Source organism: Dendrobates tinctorius, unplaced genomic scaffold (assembly GCF_039654945.1).
Source record: "Dendrobates tinctorius isolate UK_male_01 unplaced genomic scaffold, ASM3965494v1 ptg000240l, whole genome shotgun sequence".
NCBI lineage: Eukaryota > Metazoa > Chordata > Amphibia > Anura > Dendrobatidae > Dendrobates > Dendrobates tinctorius.
In genome coordinates, this window is record NW_027361907.1 from 4,812,691 (window position 1) to 4,827,498 (window position 14,808).

Here is a 14,808-nt window from a genome sequence, read left to right on the forward strand (position 1 = left end):
TTATATTGGTTGCTATGCGAAAAATCTCCAATTTTCTCTTGAATCAGTGTTGATAAATTTCTCCTAATGATGTAATTGTAGTGTTCAACATCTTCTTTCATGTATCGAGATGTTCAGATCTTACCCATTTTCTTCAATTGTTAGGCTGGTATATGTTGACTCTGATTATTCCTGTTACACGACTAATGTCTCATTAGAAATGATTGTTGTGCACTGATCACACTGAGTCAGATGTAACCAAAATTCCAGCAGATTTGGATTTTTTGCAACTGTTGACGGGCATTGAATGGACTCTATCAGCAAAGAATGACTATTCAAACCAAGTACAGGTGCTCGGTGCATCTTTTCATGGCTAAAAATGTAAATGCACCTTCCCACCTGCTTATATTCCTTTATCTTTAACCCCCCTCCTCTGCTTTGATAGCTCTGGCTTAATAAGGGTGGAGATGGATGGAAAACAAGCAAGTGAGAAGATGTATTTCCATTTTTGGCCACACCCATGATGCACCGAGCGCCTATACATGGCTTAAAACTATGTAAATCCAAATGTAGCTCTTCAAAGACAAGTTCATTAATACCTTTAAATGGCCAGTTTATTCCTCCATTACTGCAACATCTGTTTGAATTGATACTCAATTGGAGCTGAACAGCTGTTTTAGATCGGAAGCCTCTGTCGCTCCAGCTCTATTCCTCACCGACTGCTGCCCCTCCTGCTTGACTGATATCTTCCATGCTGTGCGACTTCAGGCCAAGGAGTCCTTGTTCAAGCAGAAGGAGGCAGCGCTATGCGAGTAATAGAATTGGAGTGACAGAGGCTTGACATTTACAATAGCTCTTTAGCCTTATAGCAATTCAAACACTGATTTCCCAATAAGTGAGGAATGGACTGACCATCTATTGGTATTGCTGGGCTGGTATTTAAAAGAAATAGTTTGGGGCGAGAGGGTGATTAAAATCCAACTGAAGCATTTCCTGCAAAGGGAATCTGTCTCCATTTGAGCGTTTAGCGCTATTAATATGGGCATACAGGTTGTATATAGCTGAAACTAGTCATACCTAAATGCTTCCTGGATGATGCCTTGTTCTGTGAAAATCATGTTTCATCTCTTTATATTAATTAGATCTGCCAGACTATGGGATGTATCCTGCCCGGATAGTAAGATTGCCTCCTCTCTTCATTATACCATATTTCTCCTCCCCTCTTTTCACAGTGTACCTGTGATGTCAGGTGTGCGGCTGGAAATCCTGCGCATTCTGCCTACCGTCGCTCCTCTGCACCGTTCCACCCTTCTCAGGGCACTGACTTCAATTTTGTTGTGCGCAGGTGCCGGAGTTTCACTGTAAGCTCCGATTCCACTGTTCTTCGGCACGCAGAAAAGATGCACAGCCAACTTCCTTCCTCCATCCCTGCATAGTAAGCATGTCATTTTTCAATGTCCCAGTACAGTAATAATCGTGCCAGGTAGCTCTCTCGGAGCATCGGAAATGACGTGTACTATGCAGGGCGGGAGGAAAAAAGCTGGGTGTACGCACTGGAGAAGACTTGGACCGGAAATTAGTGACTCCAGCGCCTGCGCACAAAAAAGATTGAGGTCGGTGCCCAGAGAAAAGTGGAACAGTGCAGAGGAGCGATGGCAGGCAAAATGCGCAGGCGCGTGATTTCTGGACTCGCACCTGTCATGAAGAGTGGGGAGGAGAAATCTAGTATGAGTGAGGAGGCAGTGTTCTCTTCTGGGCAGGATACTCCCCATAGCCTGGAAGATCTCATTAACATAAAGTTACCAAACCTGATTTTTACTGAACAAGGAGGCAAACAGGTGCGACTAGTTTCAGCTGCCTGCAATCTGTATGCCCATATTAATAGCTCTAAACGCTCAAATGCAGTGACCGCTTCCCTTTAATGACCGTAATCTGAGTTATATGTGACTGAAACTTGCTTACATTTCTGCAAAGGCAAATCACAGGATGGTTTGTTTGGTCAGGTCTTGTGTGAGATTGACCAGAGTCCATATTTGGCAGTAGCCATAATGAGATGCAATGAAGAGCACAATGTATTACATGGGGCAGAGACATTACCATTTCACTTGTTTTTATTTTTCAGACCTTTGAGGCCAATGACCTGTATCAAGGGCAGAACTTCAACAGAGTGCTGAATTCCTTAGTCCTCCTGAATAAAGTCACAGCAGGTATGTGCCTAGATGGTATTTCTGCTGCCATGTTTAGGTCTGGCCCTGGACCCAAAAGTTAGCATGGATATCTGAGCAATTATGATTGATGATTACTGCTGTAGGCCTAAAATTAGACTTTGTTCATGCTTTATAATTTGTCTTTTTTACCGGTAGTAGATTTCATAGATTTGGAGAAATGCTGCTCCAAATATGTGACTTCCCACTGATAAAATGATTTTTGCCAATTGCATAAAAATCTTTTTTCAGGCTATTCTGTTATAGGTGGGCAGCTTTAGATCTGTCATTTTCGGCAGAAGGGTTGATATACTTTGATATTGTATGGATTACCTCTGTATATCAGATTTTTGGGAATTTGACTCGTAACCAGAGTTAACAGTCCAGAAATCCCAGGACTGTCTGTAAAAATAGGGCAAGTTTTTTGTCTTGTCAGTAAAAAAAAAAAATAAAGGGGTCCATGACTTTTTTTTTTTTTTTTTTTTTGAAGCGGAAGAAACTTGCATGAATTATTTTAACTGTCATTATCATCATTTTACAGTTAATGTCTTCATGTCAGAATTATGGGCTGTAGACAAGCGTCACTTGTCATAACGATTTATTATCGTTTTGCGCCTCATATTTTGTAGTGGCTTTTCCTGGTATTGCAGCTCTGTCCTTCTCTGTAGAATGAGCTACAGAGAGCTGTAATACTACGCACTGCCACTACAAAATGTACAGCGCTGTGCCTGGTGGGCAATGGAGGGGACACCTTATCCAACCATCCAATATAGATGACATCTTAGCATTTCTGAACATGACAGATTCTAGTTATTTCCTGCAAATATAGTGGTATTATAAATCTAGTTAAGATGGCTTGCTGGTTACAGGGAGCAAAAGAAATTCTATTCTACCTCCAGCCACTTCTTTCCTGTCATTGGTGGTCAGTGCGCCGTGGAGTGATTACAGCGGGGTCTGTATCAGCTCCTTGTACCGCCCCAGTGACTGTAGGGAGAATAGACCTTCATTCTCTCCCTATAGTCGTAGTCGCTACTCCAGTAAATTTTCCAGACTTGATTTAAATGCCATTTACTTACAGATTGCCACTATATATGCAGGTAAATGGTGTTTCTGGGTTTGACTGGTTCCCTTTAAAGGGAATCTGTCACCCCATTAGGGGCTTATCTACAGCATTCTGTAATGCTGTAGATAAGCCCCCGATGTAACCTGAAAGATAAGAAAAATGAGTTATATTATACTCACCCAGGGGTGGTTCGGGTCCGGTTTTGGTCCGATGGGTGTAGCTGTCTGGTCTGGCGCCTCCCATCTTCTAATGGTGACGTCTTCTTCTTTGCTTCTCGTTGTGGCTCCTGCGAATGCGCACTGCTCTGCCCTGTTGAGGGCAGATAAGTACGCCTGCTCCGGAGCCACGACGGGAAGCAAAGAAGAGGACGTCATCACTACAAGATGGGAGGCGCCAGACCGCGACACCCATCGGACCAAAACCGGACCCGGACCACCCCTCGGTGAGTATAATCTAACTCGTTTTTCATATCTTTCAGATTACATCGGGGGCTTATCTACAGCATTACAGAATGCTGTAGCTAAGCCCCTGATGACGGTGTCTGGAGCTGATAGTCCAAAAATGGGGTGACAGATTCCCTTTAAGGATAGGGCCAGACAACTTCTAATAAATTATATTGCAAATCATAAGAGACCTTTTTTTGTTTTTCTCTATTAAGCTGTGTGAAATGGGCTGTAATAAGTGTTGGTTACGTCTGTGGTTCTCTTGTTAATAAATGTAATGATAGAATTGGCGCTGGCTGTTTTGGGCATTGTACATCAATGAATGTATATCATTGTCTCGGTATCTTCAGTGTGGGGCTGCAAAATGTGAAGCAAAATACTTCTTCAGGCTATGTTGCCGTTTATGGGATTTGCTTGCGTACATAATCACTTGTACAGAAGTGCAGAATGAATTTACTTGTCTGCCTTTTCGACGTTGTTTTGATGTCACAGAGCTTGTGTAGTTGGTTGTTTTCTTTAGGGACATTTCACGCAGGGCAAGCTCCTTCCTGGTCCTTATTTATGTGGAGCCGAGACCTGTGTTACGGGTGTGCGCGATATTTGTTCCCACTTGTATACATACAGGCGTCCTGCTTTGTCTCCCAGCTGCTTCCTTTTTAAGCAGCAGGCAGCGAACAATGAGTATGCAAGTCAGGGCAGTGGTGGAAGACGGACATCCTGTTTAGCTCTTCTTCCTGACAGGAATGACCAATGGTTCACACTACTTTACTTATTTCATCCAGGCCATATTGGTAGTCAATGTCTATTGTTCTGCCTCCCTAAAAGGGTCTGCAGTACATGCTTATGGAAATCAAAGGACAACCATTTTTATAAGGTTTCACTTTTAACAGAAAAAAAAGAAAACTGCTCTAAAATGTAGACAAACATGTTTATAAACTGCAAAATGAAGGCTCGGTTTTTGTGTATTAGGTTGCTGATCTTTGTTAGCAGGTTGCTGGGATGCTGTGGACTCCAGTGAGGTTTTACTGCTATTGGCTGATCAATTTTTATTAGCTAAAAGTAAAGGCCCCATACACATGAGTATTTGATAGTATTTTATTTTCAACTCATTCAAGAGCCTTTTGATAAACAACATTTTTGGTTTTTCCTTTCGGTGGAAAGATGAACAGATTTTTAGCAGTTCCAACTCTTGAACAGGCCACGCAAAGTTGACCATGAGAAAAGCATGGAGATTGCAAATCGATCCCTACTACTTTCAAGGACTGTCCCTGAGCCTTGTTAATGGACATTGCAAATGCCAGTCAACGTGGAAACTGGAGGCGTTTTAAAATAATAAGGCAAATCAGATGGAATAAATGGAATTCTTGGAATGAAAATGTCCTCTCCTTTGGGACAACCTGTTGTTGAGCTGTGTATATAATCCTATCCTGAGTGATACCATCTGCTGAGCTGTGTATCTAATCCTGTCCTGTGTGATACCGTTTGCTGAGCAGATATATCTAATCCTGCCCTGTGTTATACTGTCTCCTGAGCTGTGTATCTAATACTATCCTGTGTGATACTGACTGCTGAGCTGTCTATAAAGGTACTGTCACATTTAGCGATGCACCAGCGATCCCGACCAGCGCTATGACGCGGTCAGGATCGCTGGTGTATTGGTAAGTGGTCGCTAGTGAGCTGCCACACAGGCAGATCTCACCAGCGACATAGCAGCGGTTGGGGGTCGTTACTTACCTGTCAGACGAGGCGATCCTGACGTCCTCCCGCCTGAGTCCACGCGTCGCTCGTCGGCGCCACAGGAAGCCCAGCAGGAAGCTGATGACGAGAAACGGTCCAGGACGTTCTCGTGCGATCAGCGATAACCAGCGGGGGAGCCGGTCGGAGGTAAATATCACACATAGTGATATCGTTAGCAATATCGCTGCTACGTCACAAAAACCAGTGACGTTACAGAGATATTGCTAGCGATATCGCTTAGTGTGACAGGCCCTTTATCCTATCCTGTGATACTGTCTGCTGAGCCGTGTATCTAATCCTATCCTGTGTGATACTGACTGCTGAGCTGTCTCTAATCCTATCCTGTGATACTGTCTGCTGAGCTGTGTATCTAATCCTATCCTGTGTGTCTGCTGAGCTGTGTATCTAATCCTATCCTGTGTGTCTGCTGAGCCGTGTATCTAATCCTATCCTGTGTGATACTGACGGCTGAGCTGTCTCTAATCCTATCCTGTGATACTGTCTGCTGAGCTGTGTATCTAATCCTATCGTGTGTCTGTTGAGCTGTGTATCTAATCCTATCCTGTGTGTCTGCTGAGTGTGATACTGACTGCTGAGCCGTGTATCTAATCCTATCCTGTGTGATACTGGGCTCCCCGTGCAGTCTGTGTCAGAGGGTGGTCTGTGTACGCAAGGTAATAAATTGTGTTATTTCCAGCTTTACAGAAGGACGCTAACACCATAGAAATGATAAGAATAATAGGCCTCAGTTACCACAACTGTCTACAAGGAAAACTACTACTCATAGCAACCAATCACAGCTCAGCTTTCATCTTTTAAACAGCTCTGGTGAAATGAAAGATGCTTAGTGATTGGTTTTACCCCTAATATACCACATCATCCCGTCAGAGCCACCGGACTACTACCCCTAATATCCCACATCGTCCTGTCAGCCAGAGCCACCAGACTACTACCCCTAATATCCCATATCATCCTGTCAAAGCCACCGGACTACTACCCCTAATATCCCACATCATCCCGTCAGCCAGGGCCACCAGACAACTACCACTAATATCCCACTAACTTCCATACCGGAAATCCCTTTGAGAGGCCTGGGGTCAGTACCAAAGCAAAGAGTGGATTTGACCTCACTTCCATACCGGGGATCCCTTTAAGAGAGACTGTGATCAGAACCAGAGCGCGGAGTGGATTTGCCATGACTTGCATACCAATGATCCCTTTAATAGAACCCTGGGGTCAGAATCAGAGCATTGAGGGATTTGCCCTAACTTCCATACAGGAGATCCCTTTAAGAGAGCCTGCGGTCAGAACCACAGAGCGGAGTGGAACGGTCCTAACTTCCATAGCAGGGATCCCTTTAAAAGAGGCCTGGGGTCAAAACCAAAGCCCTGGATGGATTTGCTCTGACTTCCATACCAATGATTCTTTTAAGAGGGAAGATGTGCCTACGGGATGGAGGATGTGTGATGGGGATATGGGCAGGGAGGGTGGGGGGGATTCATCTCTGTCATGTGCTCTCTGCTCCTTTCAGAGGGGCAGACAATGGCTGGGAGCTTATGTTCCCGGGGATGCTAGATTTCTCCCACCATGTCAGTGTCTGCTGAGGTGTTGTGTGTGCGCGTGTGTGTGTGTGTGTGTATATATATATATATATATACATAATTTGTACATTGTTGGCCAATAGATACTTTAAAGGGAACCTGTCAGCAAGATTGTACACAGTTGCCTACAGACACTGTCAGGTCAGCGCCATTATACTGATTTAAAATGATACCTGGATTGATGAAATCCATGTTGTGGTTGTTTAACCCCTTTACCCCGAGGGTGGTTTGCACGTTAACGACCAGGCCAATTTTTTTACATTTCTAACCTCTGTCCCTTTGTGAGGTAATAACTCTGGAACTCTTCAATGGATCCCAGTGATTCTGACATTTGTTTTCTCCTGACATATTGTACTTCATGATAGAGGTAAAATATATTTGATATTACTTGCGTTTATTTGTGAAAAATGGAAATTTGGCGAAAACTTAGAAAATTTCATAATTTTCCAACTTAGAATTTTCATGCCCTTAAATCACAGAGATATGTCACACAAAATACTTACCGTATATACTCGTGTATAAGCTGAGATTTTCAGCCCATTTTTTGGGCTGAAAGTCCCCCTCTCGGCTTATACACAAGTCATATACCTGGGGGTCAGCGGGGGGAGGGGGCGCGGGGGTGTCACAGATCATACTCACCCATCCTGGCACTCTCTGCAGCCCCCTCGCTTCTCCACTGTCTCCCTTCCTGCCTTCAGCGGTCACGTGGTACTGCTCATTAAACTCATGAATATGCACATATTCATGAGTGGTAATGAGCGGTATCACGTGACCGCAGAAGGCAGGAAGGGAGACAGTGGAGATGCGAGGCTGCAGAGACGTTCCAGGACTGGTGAGTATAGCGATATTCACCTCTCCTCGTTCCCACACTGCTCACCGCCGTCAGCTGCTTCCTGTGTCAGTGATGTTTAGCCAGCAGGGGACGTGGTGACGTGGTTAGTGCGCTCCGCCCCTCTGCTGGCTGAACAGTCACTGACAGAGGAAGGACAGACAGTGGTGAGCAGCGATGGACCCCGGACAGGTGAATATCACAGGTGCCGGGTCCTGAGCAGGAGAGGTGAGTGGCATTTTTTTGCATCAGCAGCATATGGCATAATATATGTGGCATATTCTATGGAGCAGCATATGGGGGCATAATCTATGGAGCAGTATATGGGGGCATAATCTATGGAGCAGTATATGGGGGCATAATCTATGGAGCAGCATATGGGGGCATAGTCTATGGGGCAGCATATGGGAGCATAGTCTATGGGGCAGCATATGGGGGCATAGTATATGGGGGCATAATCTATGGAGCAGTATATGGGGGCATAATCTATGGGGCATCTTATGGAAGCATAATCCATGGAGCATCATCTATGGAGCATCTTATGGAGCCATAACTGTTGTGAGTTCATTTTTCCCTTCACCATTGAGGTCTGATGAACTCCCTCCTCTTGTGAAGGAAGGTAGTGAGACTGATTACCAAACACCTGGGCAGCTAGATGATAACTGGGTGGCTGGAATTGAGGACTGGATATAAGGCTGCCGACACCCTTCTTCCTGGCTGGTGATTTTCCTGCTGGATTCTTGGAGACCAGTCTGATTCCTGCATCTCAAAGCTAAGTTTTTCTGCTCTGCTTTGTACTCTTCAGTTTTGTTTTTGTCTTGCCTTGTTTTTTGGGAGTTCTGCCATCCCCGGCCGGGGGTGAGCTGAATTCCATTTTTGTCTCTGATCTGTTGATCTTTTGCTCTGTCTTCAGAATATACCTGAGTGCTGATATAGTCTTTTGAAGCCTAGCGACTTCAGGGCCTGTTTTTCCTATCAGTCGGTTGGCTCATTTTGATAGGGTTTTTGCGGATGGCAGACAGCAGCTTTCCTATCCTGTCCTATGTAGTTATCTTGGGCCCCATCATTTGCTCAACCTATCTTTCTATCTGTGTTAGTGTTTTCATCTTGCTTCACCGTCATTATATGTTGGGGGCTGCCTATTGCTTTGGGGTCTGCTCTGGGGCAGTTTAGTTTTTCCCCTTTCTGTCTTTAGGCTATGTAGCTCTCCGGCTGTGATCGAGGGGTCTAGAGCACCGTAGGAACCCCCCACGTCTACTGCTAGTTGTTGTGGATAGGTTCAGGGGTCTGCAATCCGATAGCTGCCAACCTCTCTGGTTTTTCTTGACTTATCTGGTATTTTGTTTTTTCCTCCTTCGGCGACTCATCATAACACATAACCTTTATGGAACATTATATGGGGCATATTATTCTATGGAGCATCTTATGGGGCCATTATTAACCTTTGTGCAACATTATATGGGGTGTATTTTGTATGGAGCATTATATGGGGCTCCTGATTCAATATGGATATTCAAAAACATTTAACCTACTGATGTCTCAATTAATTTTACTTTTATTGGTATCTATTTTTATTTTTGAAATTTACCAGTAGCTGCTGCATTTTCCACCCTAGGCTTATACACGAGTCAATAAGTTTTCCCAGTTTTTTTGTGGCAAAATTAGGGGGGTCGGCTTATACACGAGTATATACAGTAATATGTAACATTTCCCACAGGTTTACTTTACATCAGAAAAATTTGGAACCCAATTTTTTTTCCTTGCGTTATAAGGGTTAAAAGTTGACCAGCGATTTCTCATTTTTACAACAATTTTTATTTTTAGGGATCACATTTGAAGTAACTTTGAGGGGTCTATACGATAGAAAATACCCAAAAGTCACACCATTCTAAAAACTGCACCTCTCAAGGTGCTCAAAACCACATTCAAGAATTTTTTTTACTAAAAGTTTACTTCTGATCCAAAGTTTTTTATTTTACCAAGGGTAACAGGAGAAATTGGACTCCAAAAGTTGTTGTGCATTTTGTCCTGAGTATGCTGATACCCCATATGTGGAGGTAAACCTGTTTGGGCGCATTGCAGAGCTCGTAAGGGAAGGAGCACCGTTTGACTTTTTCAACGCAAAATTGGCTGAAATTGAGATTGGACACCATGTCGTCTTTGGAGAGCCCCTGATGTGCCTAAACAGTAGAAACTTCCCTCAAGTGACCCCATTTTGAAAACAAGACCCCCCAAGGAGTCTAGATGTGTGGTGAGCACTTTGATCCTCCAAGTGCTTCACAGAAGTTTATAACGTAGAGCCGTGAAATAAAAAAAATCATATTTTTTACACAAAAATGATCTTTTCACCCATAATTTTTTTATTTTACCAAGGGTAACAGGAGAAATTGGATCACAAAAGTCAATGTGCAATTTCTCTTGCGTAAGCCGATATACCCCATATGTAGGGGAATACTACTTTTGAGGCACAGTGCAAAGCTCAGAAGGGAAAAGGTGCCAAATTGGAGTTCAGATTTTGCTGGAATGGTTTGAAGGTGCCATATCACATTGGCAGAGCCCCTGAAGTGCCAGAACAACAGATACCGCCCCTCCCCCTATATGTGAATTCATTTTACAAAACTACACTCCCCAATTAATTCATCTAGGGGAGAAGTGATCATATTGACACCACATATGCCTCACAGAATTTTTTTTTACCACTGAGCAGTGAAGAAAGAATAAATTACCATACATCTTTACCACTAAAATGTTGTTTTAGTCTCAAGTTTTTAATTTTTCTAAGGGCTAATAGGAATTTTTTTTTTTTTTTTTTTACAGCAAACTGAGATCCGTTTTTTCCTCAGTACGCCAATACTCTACATGTAATCGGGAAATATTTTTCAGGCACAGTGCAAAGCTCAGAAGGCAAGAATGCCATTTTTTACTGTTATGGTTTGCAGGTACCATGACCCACTGGGAGAGCTCATGAGGTGCCAAAACAGCAGAACCCCCCCATAAGTGACCCAATTTTACAAACTACACCTCAATGAATTCATCTAGAAGTGCAGTGATCATATTGACACCATGAGTGTGTCACAGAATTTTATACCATTGGGCAATGAAGACAAAATAACTGCATTTTTACTGCCAAAATTTTGTTTTAGCCAAAGATTTTACATTTTCACACAAGAAGTGGGTAAAAATGGCACCAAAATTTGTCCCACACTTTCTGCTGAACGTGGAAATACCCCATATTTGGCTGTACATTACTAGTTAGCCGTATGGAGAGACTCGAGAGAAACTTAACGCCATATGACTTTTAAAGTGAATGGATCTGTGCACATGTCAGTGTGTGAGGATGCTACTATGAAGCAGCTGCCGGCGCCATCTTGGTGGTGACACTTTTTCTTTCCTCTAGCAAAATGGCGCCTGCATCGCTTGCGCGCTAGGAATCGGATTGCTGATAGATGATACTCTGCAGGAGCTGCTGGTGCCATTTTGAGTGTTTTTTTTTTTTTTTTTTTTTTTTTTTTAATGAATACATGTACATCACCAAATAAAATAATTAAGTGGACATTATACACTTGATCATGCTACAGCGCAGACACCTGCCTGCTAAATGTGAATTTATTTATTTTTCCCCAAAGCCTATTATATTCAGTATTTAAAATAGGGGGCAGGTCACTGAGGGATCAGTGACCTATCAAAGAGCCATATAGATGAATATGTAAGCAGATAACCACATGCAGAACCCCACCACAGGCCGCCCTGAAACATGAGCATATCGTTAACTGAAAAGAACGATTAAACAACAACCACAAGATGGATTTCATCACCCAGGTATCATTTTAATGAGTTTAACGGTGCCAACCTGACACACTGTAGGGTTACTCAGCACAATCCTGCTGACAAGCTTCCCTTTACGGAATATGCTCCTCAGACCGTTTTGGGGATCACAACCCTGTACCAGACCTCAATCGGATGACCATAAAACTTCCACACTCCTTATCTATGAACTGATTTTATATTTACTGCCGCAGCTGTATCTCCCCTTCCCACATTAAGGTTATGTGCCCATGTTGCAGAAATGCTGCGGAATTGTCCGCAGCATTTCCGCAACTCCCCGCTGCGGGTAAAACACATGCGGAACTTGCATGCGTTTTTAGTTTGCAGAGTGCTAGCGCTTTTCCAAGTGATTTGAAGCATCGCTTGGAAAAGTGACAGGTTGGTTACACTTGTCAAGCATAGTGCTTGACAAGTGTGACCAACTTTTTACTATTGATGCTGCCTATGCAGCATCAATAGTAAAACATGGAATGTTAAAAGTAATAATAATAAAAAAAAAATAGGGATATATTCGCTTTCTGTCGGCCCCCGGAGTCCTCCCGGCCCTCAAGACGCTGCCAGCAAGTTCCGTTCCCAGGGATGCATTGTGTGCATGACCTCTGATAATGTAGCAGTCACTAGCTTTCAGCCAACAGCTGTTTAGGGTGTGTTAGGCTAGTTTCACACTAGCGTTTATTCCACGCAGCGCACGGTGCCGCTTAGCCCCGGCCCCTGCCGGCTCCCAGCCTGCCCCATCCGGTCATCGCTGCCTACTATCGCACATGGACGCTTGCGATCTGCACACCCTATCTTTAGCATAGGGTGCGCTGGCCGTGCGCTAATAGAATTTTGGCGTGCGCTGCGCACTTTTGAAGGTGCGTCCGTGTGCTCCGAACGCAGCATGTTGCATTTCGGCGCACCTTCAAAAGTGCGCAGCGCACGCCGAAATCCTACTAGCGCATGGCCAGCGCATGAACTGCGCACCCTATGCTAAAGATAGGGTGCGCAGATCACAAGCATCCATGTGCGATAGTAGGCGGCGATGACCGGATGGGGCGGGCAGGGAGCCGGCAGGGGGCTTAGCGGCGCCGTGCGCTGCGTGGAATAAACGCTAGTGTGAAACTAGCCTTAGCACCTTAAAAGGGTTGTCCACTACTGGATAGTTGCTTTTGCAAATCCCCAATGGGCTAAATTTAAAGGGTTATTCCCGTCTCCAAGATCCTATTCCACTATGTAGTAGTTGTAATAATTGTATTAGCAAATATATCCAATTAGACATGTGGTATTCTTCTGATTAAGCTACCTCAAAGTACTCTAATGTGTTGGCTGTCTTTGGCCTTTCCCGGCACATGGGCAGAACAGTAGTTTGCTCTACCCATGGCATGGCAGAGAGAAGTGCGCAAGCGCCTGTGTGGATGACGTAGGTTGCATCATTCGCACAAAGCATAGAAGGACAACTGCATTGCTTCTCACAAAATTAGAATATCATCAAAAGGTTAATTTATTTCCGTTCCTCATTACCAATACAAAAAGTGAAACTCCTATATAGTCATTACAAACAGAGTGATCTATTTCAAGTGTTTATTTCTGTTAATGTTGATGATTATGGCCAGTGAAAACCTAAAGTCATTATCTCAGTAAATTAGAATACTTTATAACAGTAGCTTGAAAACGTATTTTAAAATCTGAAATGTTGGCCTACTGAAATGCATATTCAGTAAATGCACTCAATTCTTGGTCAGGGCTCCTTTGCCTCCATGCCACGCCGCATTGATGCAAATCAGCCTGTGGCACTGCTGAGGTGTTATGGAAGCCCAGGTTGCTTTCATATCAGTCTACAGCTCATCTGCATTGTTGGGTCTGGTGTCTCTTATCTTCCTCTTGACAATACCCCGTAGATTCTCTATGGGGTAAAGGTCAGGCGAGTTTGCTGGCCATTCAAGCACAGTGATACTGTTGTTTTTAAACCAGGTATTGGTACTTTTGGCAGTGTGGACAGGGGCCAAGTCCTACTGGAGAATGAAATTTCCATCTCCAAAAAGCTTCACGGCAGAGGGAAGCATGAAGTGCTCTAAAATTTCCTGGTAGACAGCTGCGCTGACTTTTGTCTAGATAAAACACAGTGGACCTACACCATCAGATGAAATGGCTCCCCAAACCATAATTGTTTGTAGAAACTTCACACTAGACGTCAAGCAGCTTGGATTGTGTGCCTCTCCATTCTTCCTCCAGACTCTGGGATCTTGATTTCCAAATGAAATGCAAAATTTACGTTCATCTGAAAACAACACGTTGGACCAATGAGCAACAGTCCAGTTCTTTTTTTCCTTGGCCCAGGTAAGACGCTTTTGGCGTTGTCTATTGGTCATGAGTGGCTTGACACAAAGAATGCGACACTTGTAGTCCATGTCCTAGATACGTCTGTGTGTGGTGGCTCTTGAAGCAATGACTCCAGCATAAATCCACTCCTTGTGGCTTTTTCTTAACAATTCTTTCAAGGCTGCAGTTATCCTGGTTGCTTGTGCACTTTTTTCTACCACACTTTTTCCTTTCAATGAAGTTTACATTCATATACCTGGATACAGCACTCTGTGAACAGCCAGTTTCTTTAGCAATGACTTTTTATGGCTTACCCTCCTAGTGGAGTGTGTCAATGACTGCCTTCTGGACATCTGTCAAGTCGGCAGTCTTCCCCATGATTGTGGAACCTACTGAAAGAGACTATAAGGGATCTTTTTAAATTCTGAGGAAGCCTTTCCATATGTTTTTCTTTTTTAATTATTCTAATTTACTGAGATAATGACTTTTGGGTTTTCATTGGCTGTAAGCCATAATCATCAACATTAACAGAAATAAACACTTGAAATAGGTTACTTTGTTTGTAATGACTCTATATAATGAGTTTCACTTTTTGTATTGAAGAGCGTAGGTGAGTATAAAAAGCCCCTCCCCCACCTTACCGGGCGAATTGCACATATGTAGAACATTGTAGAATACTTTAATAGGAGGCTGAGCTGTGGTGGCGTAGAATACTAGAATATATTGGGAAAAACTGGTGACAGGGTCCCATTAATAATGTATGCATTCTACATTGTAAAATGTAGTGACTGCATCCACATTAAAACCTGCAAGACTTGTAAGTGACTTA

The 14,808-nt window shown here is 43.6% G+C and overlaps 1 protein-coding gene across 2 annotated transcripts in view; it reads left to right on the forward strand.

The window, feature by feature from the left end:
- ARHGEF7 (Rho guanine nucleotide exchange factor 7) overlaps window positions 1–14,808 on the forward strand; it is a 166,956-nt gene that overhangs the window by 49,635 nt on the left and 102,513 nt on the right. For both annotated transcript variants that reach the window (XM_073556843.1, XM_073556842.1), the window contains exon 3: window positions 2,102–2,186. In XM_073556843.1, the coding sequence (XP_073412944.1) occupies window positions 2,102–2,186 (85 nt within the window). The remainder of the gene's footprint in view (window positions 1–2,101; window positions 2,187–14,808) is intronic.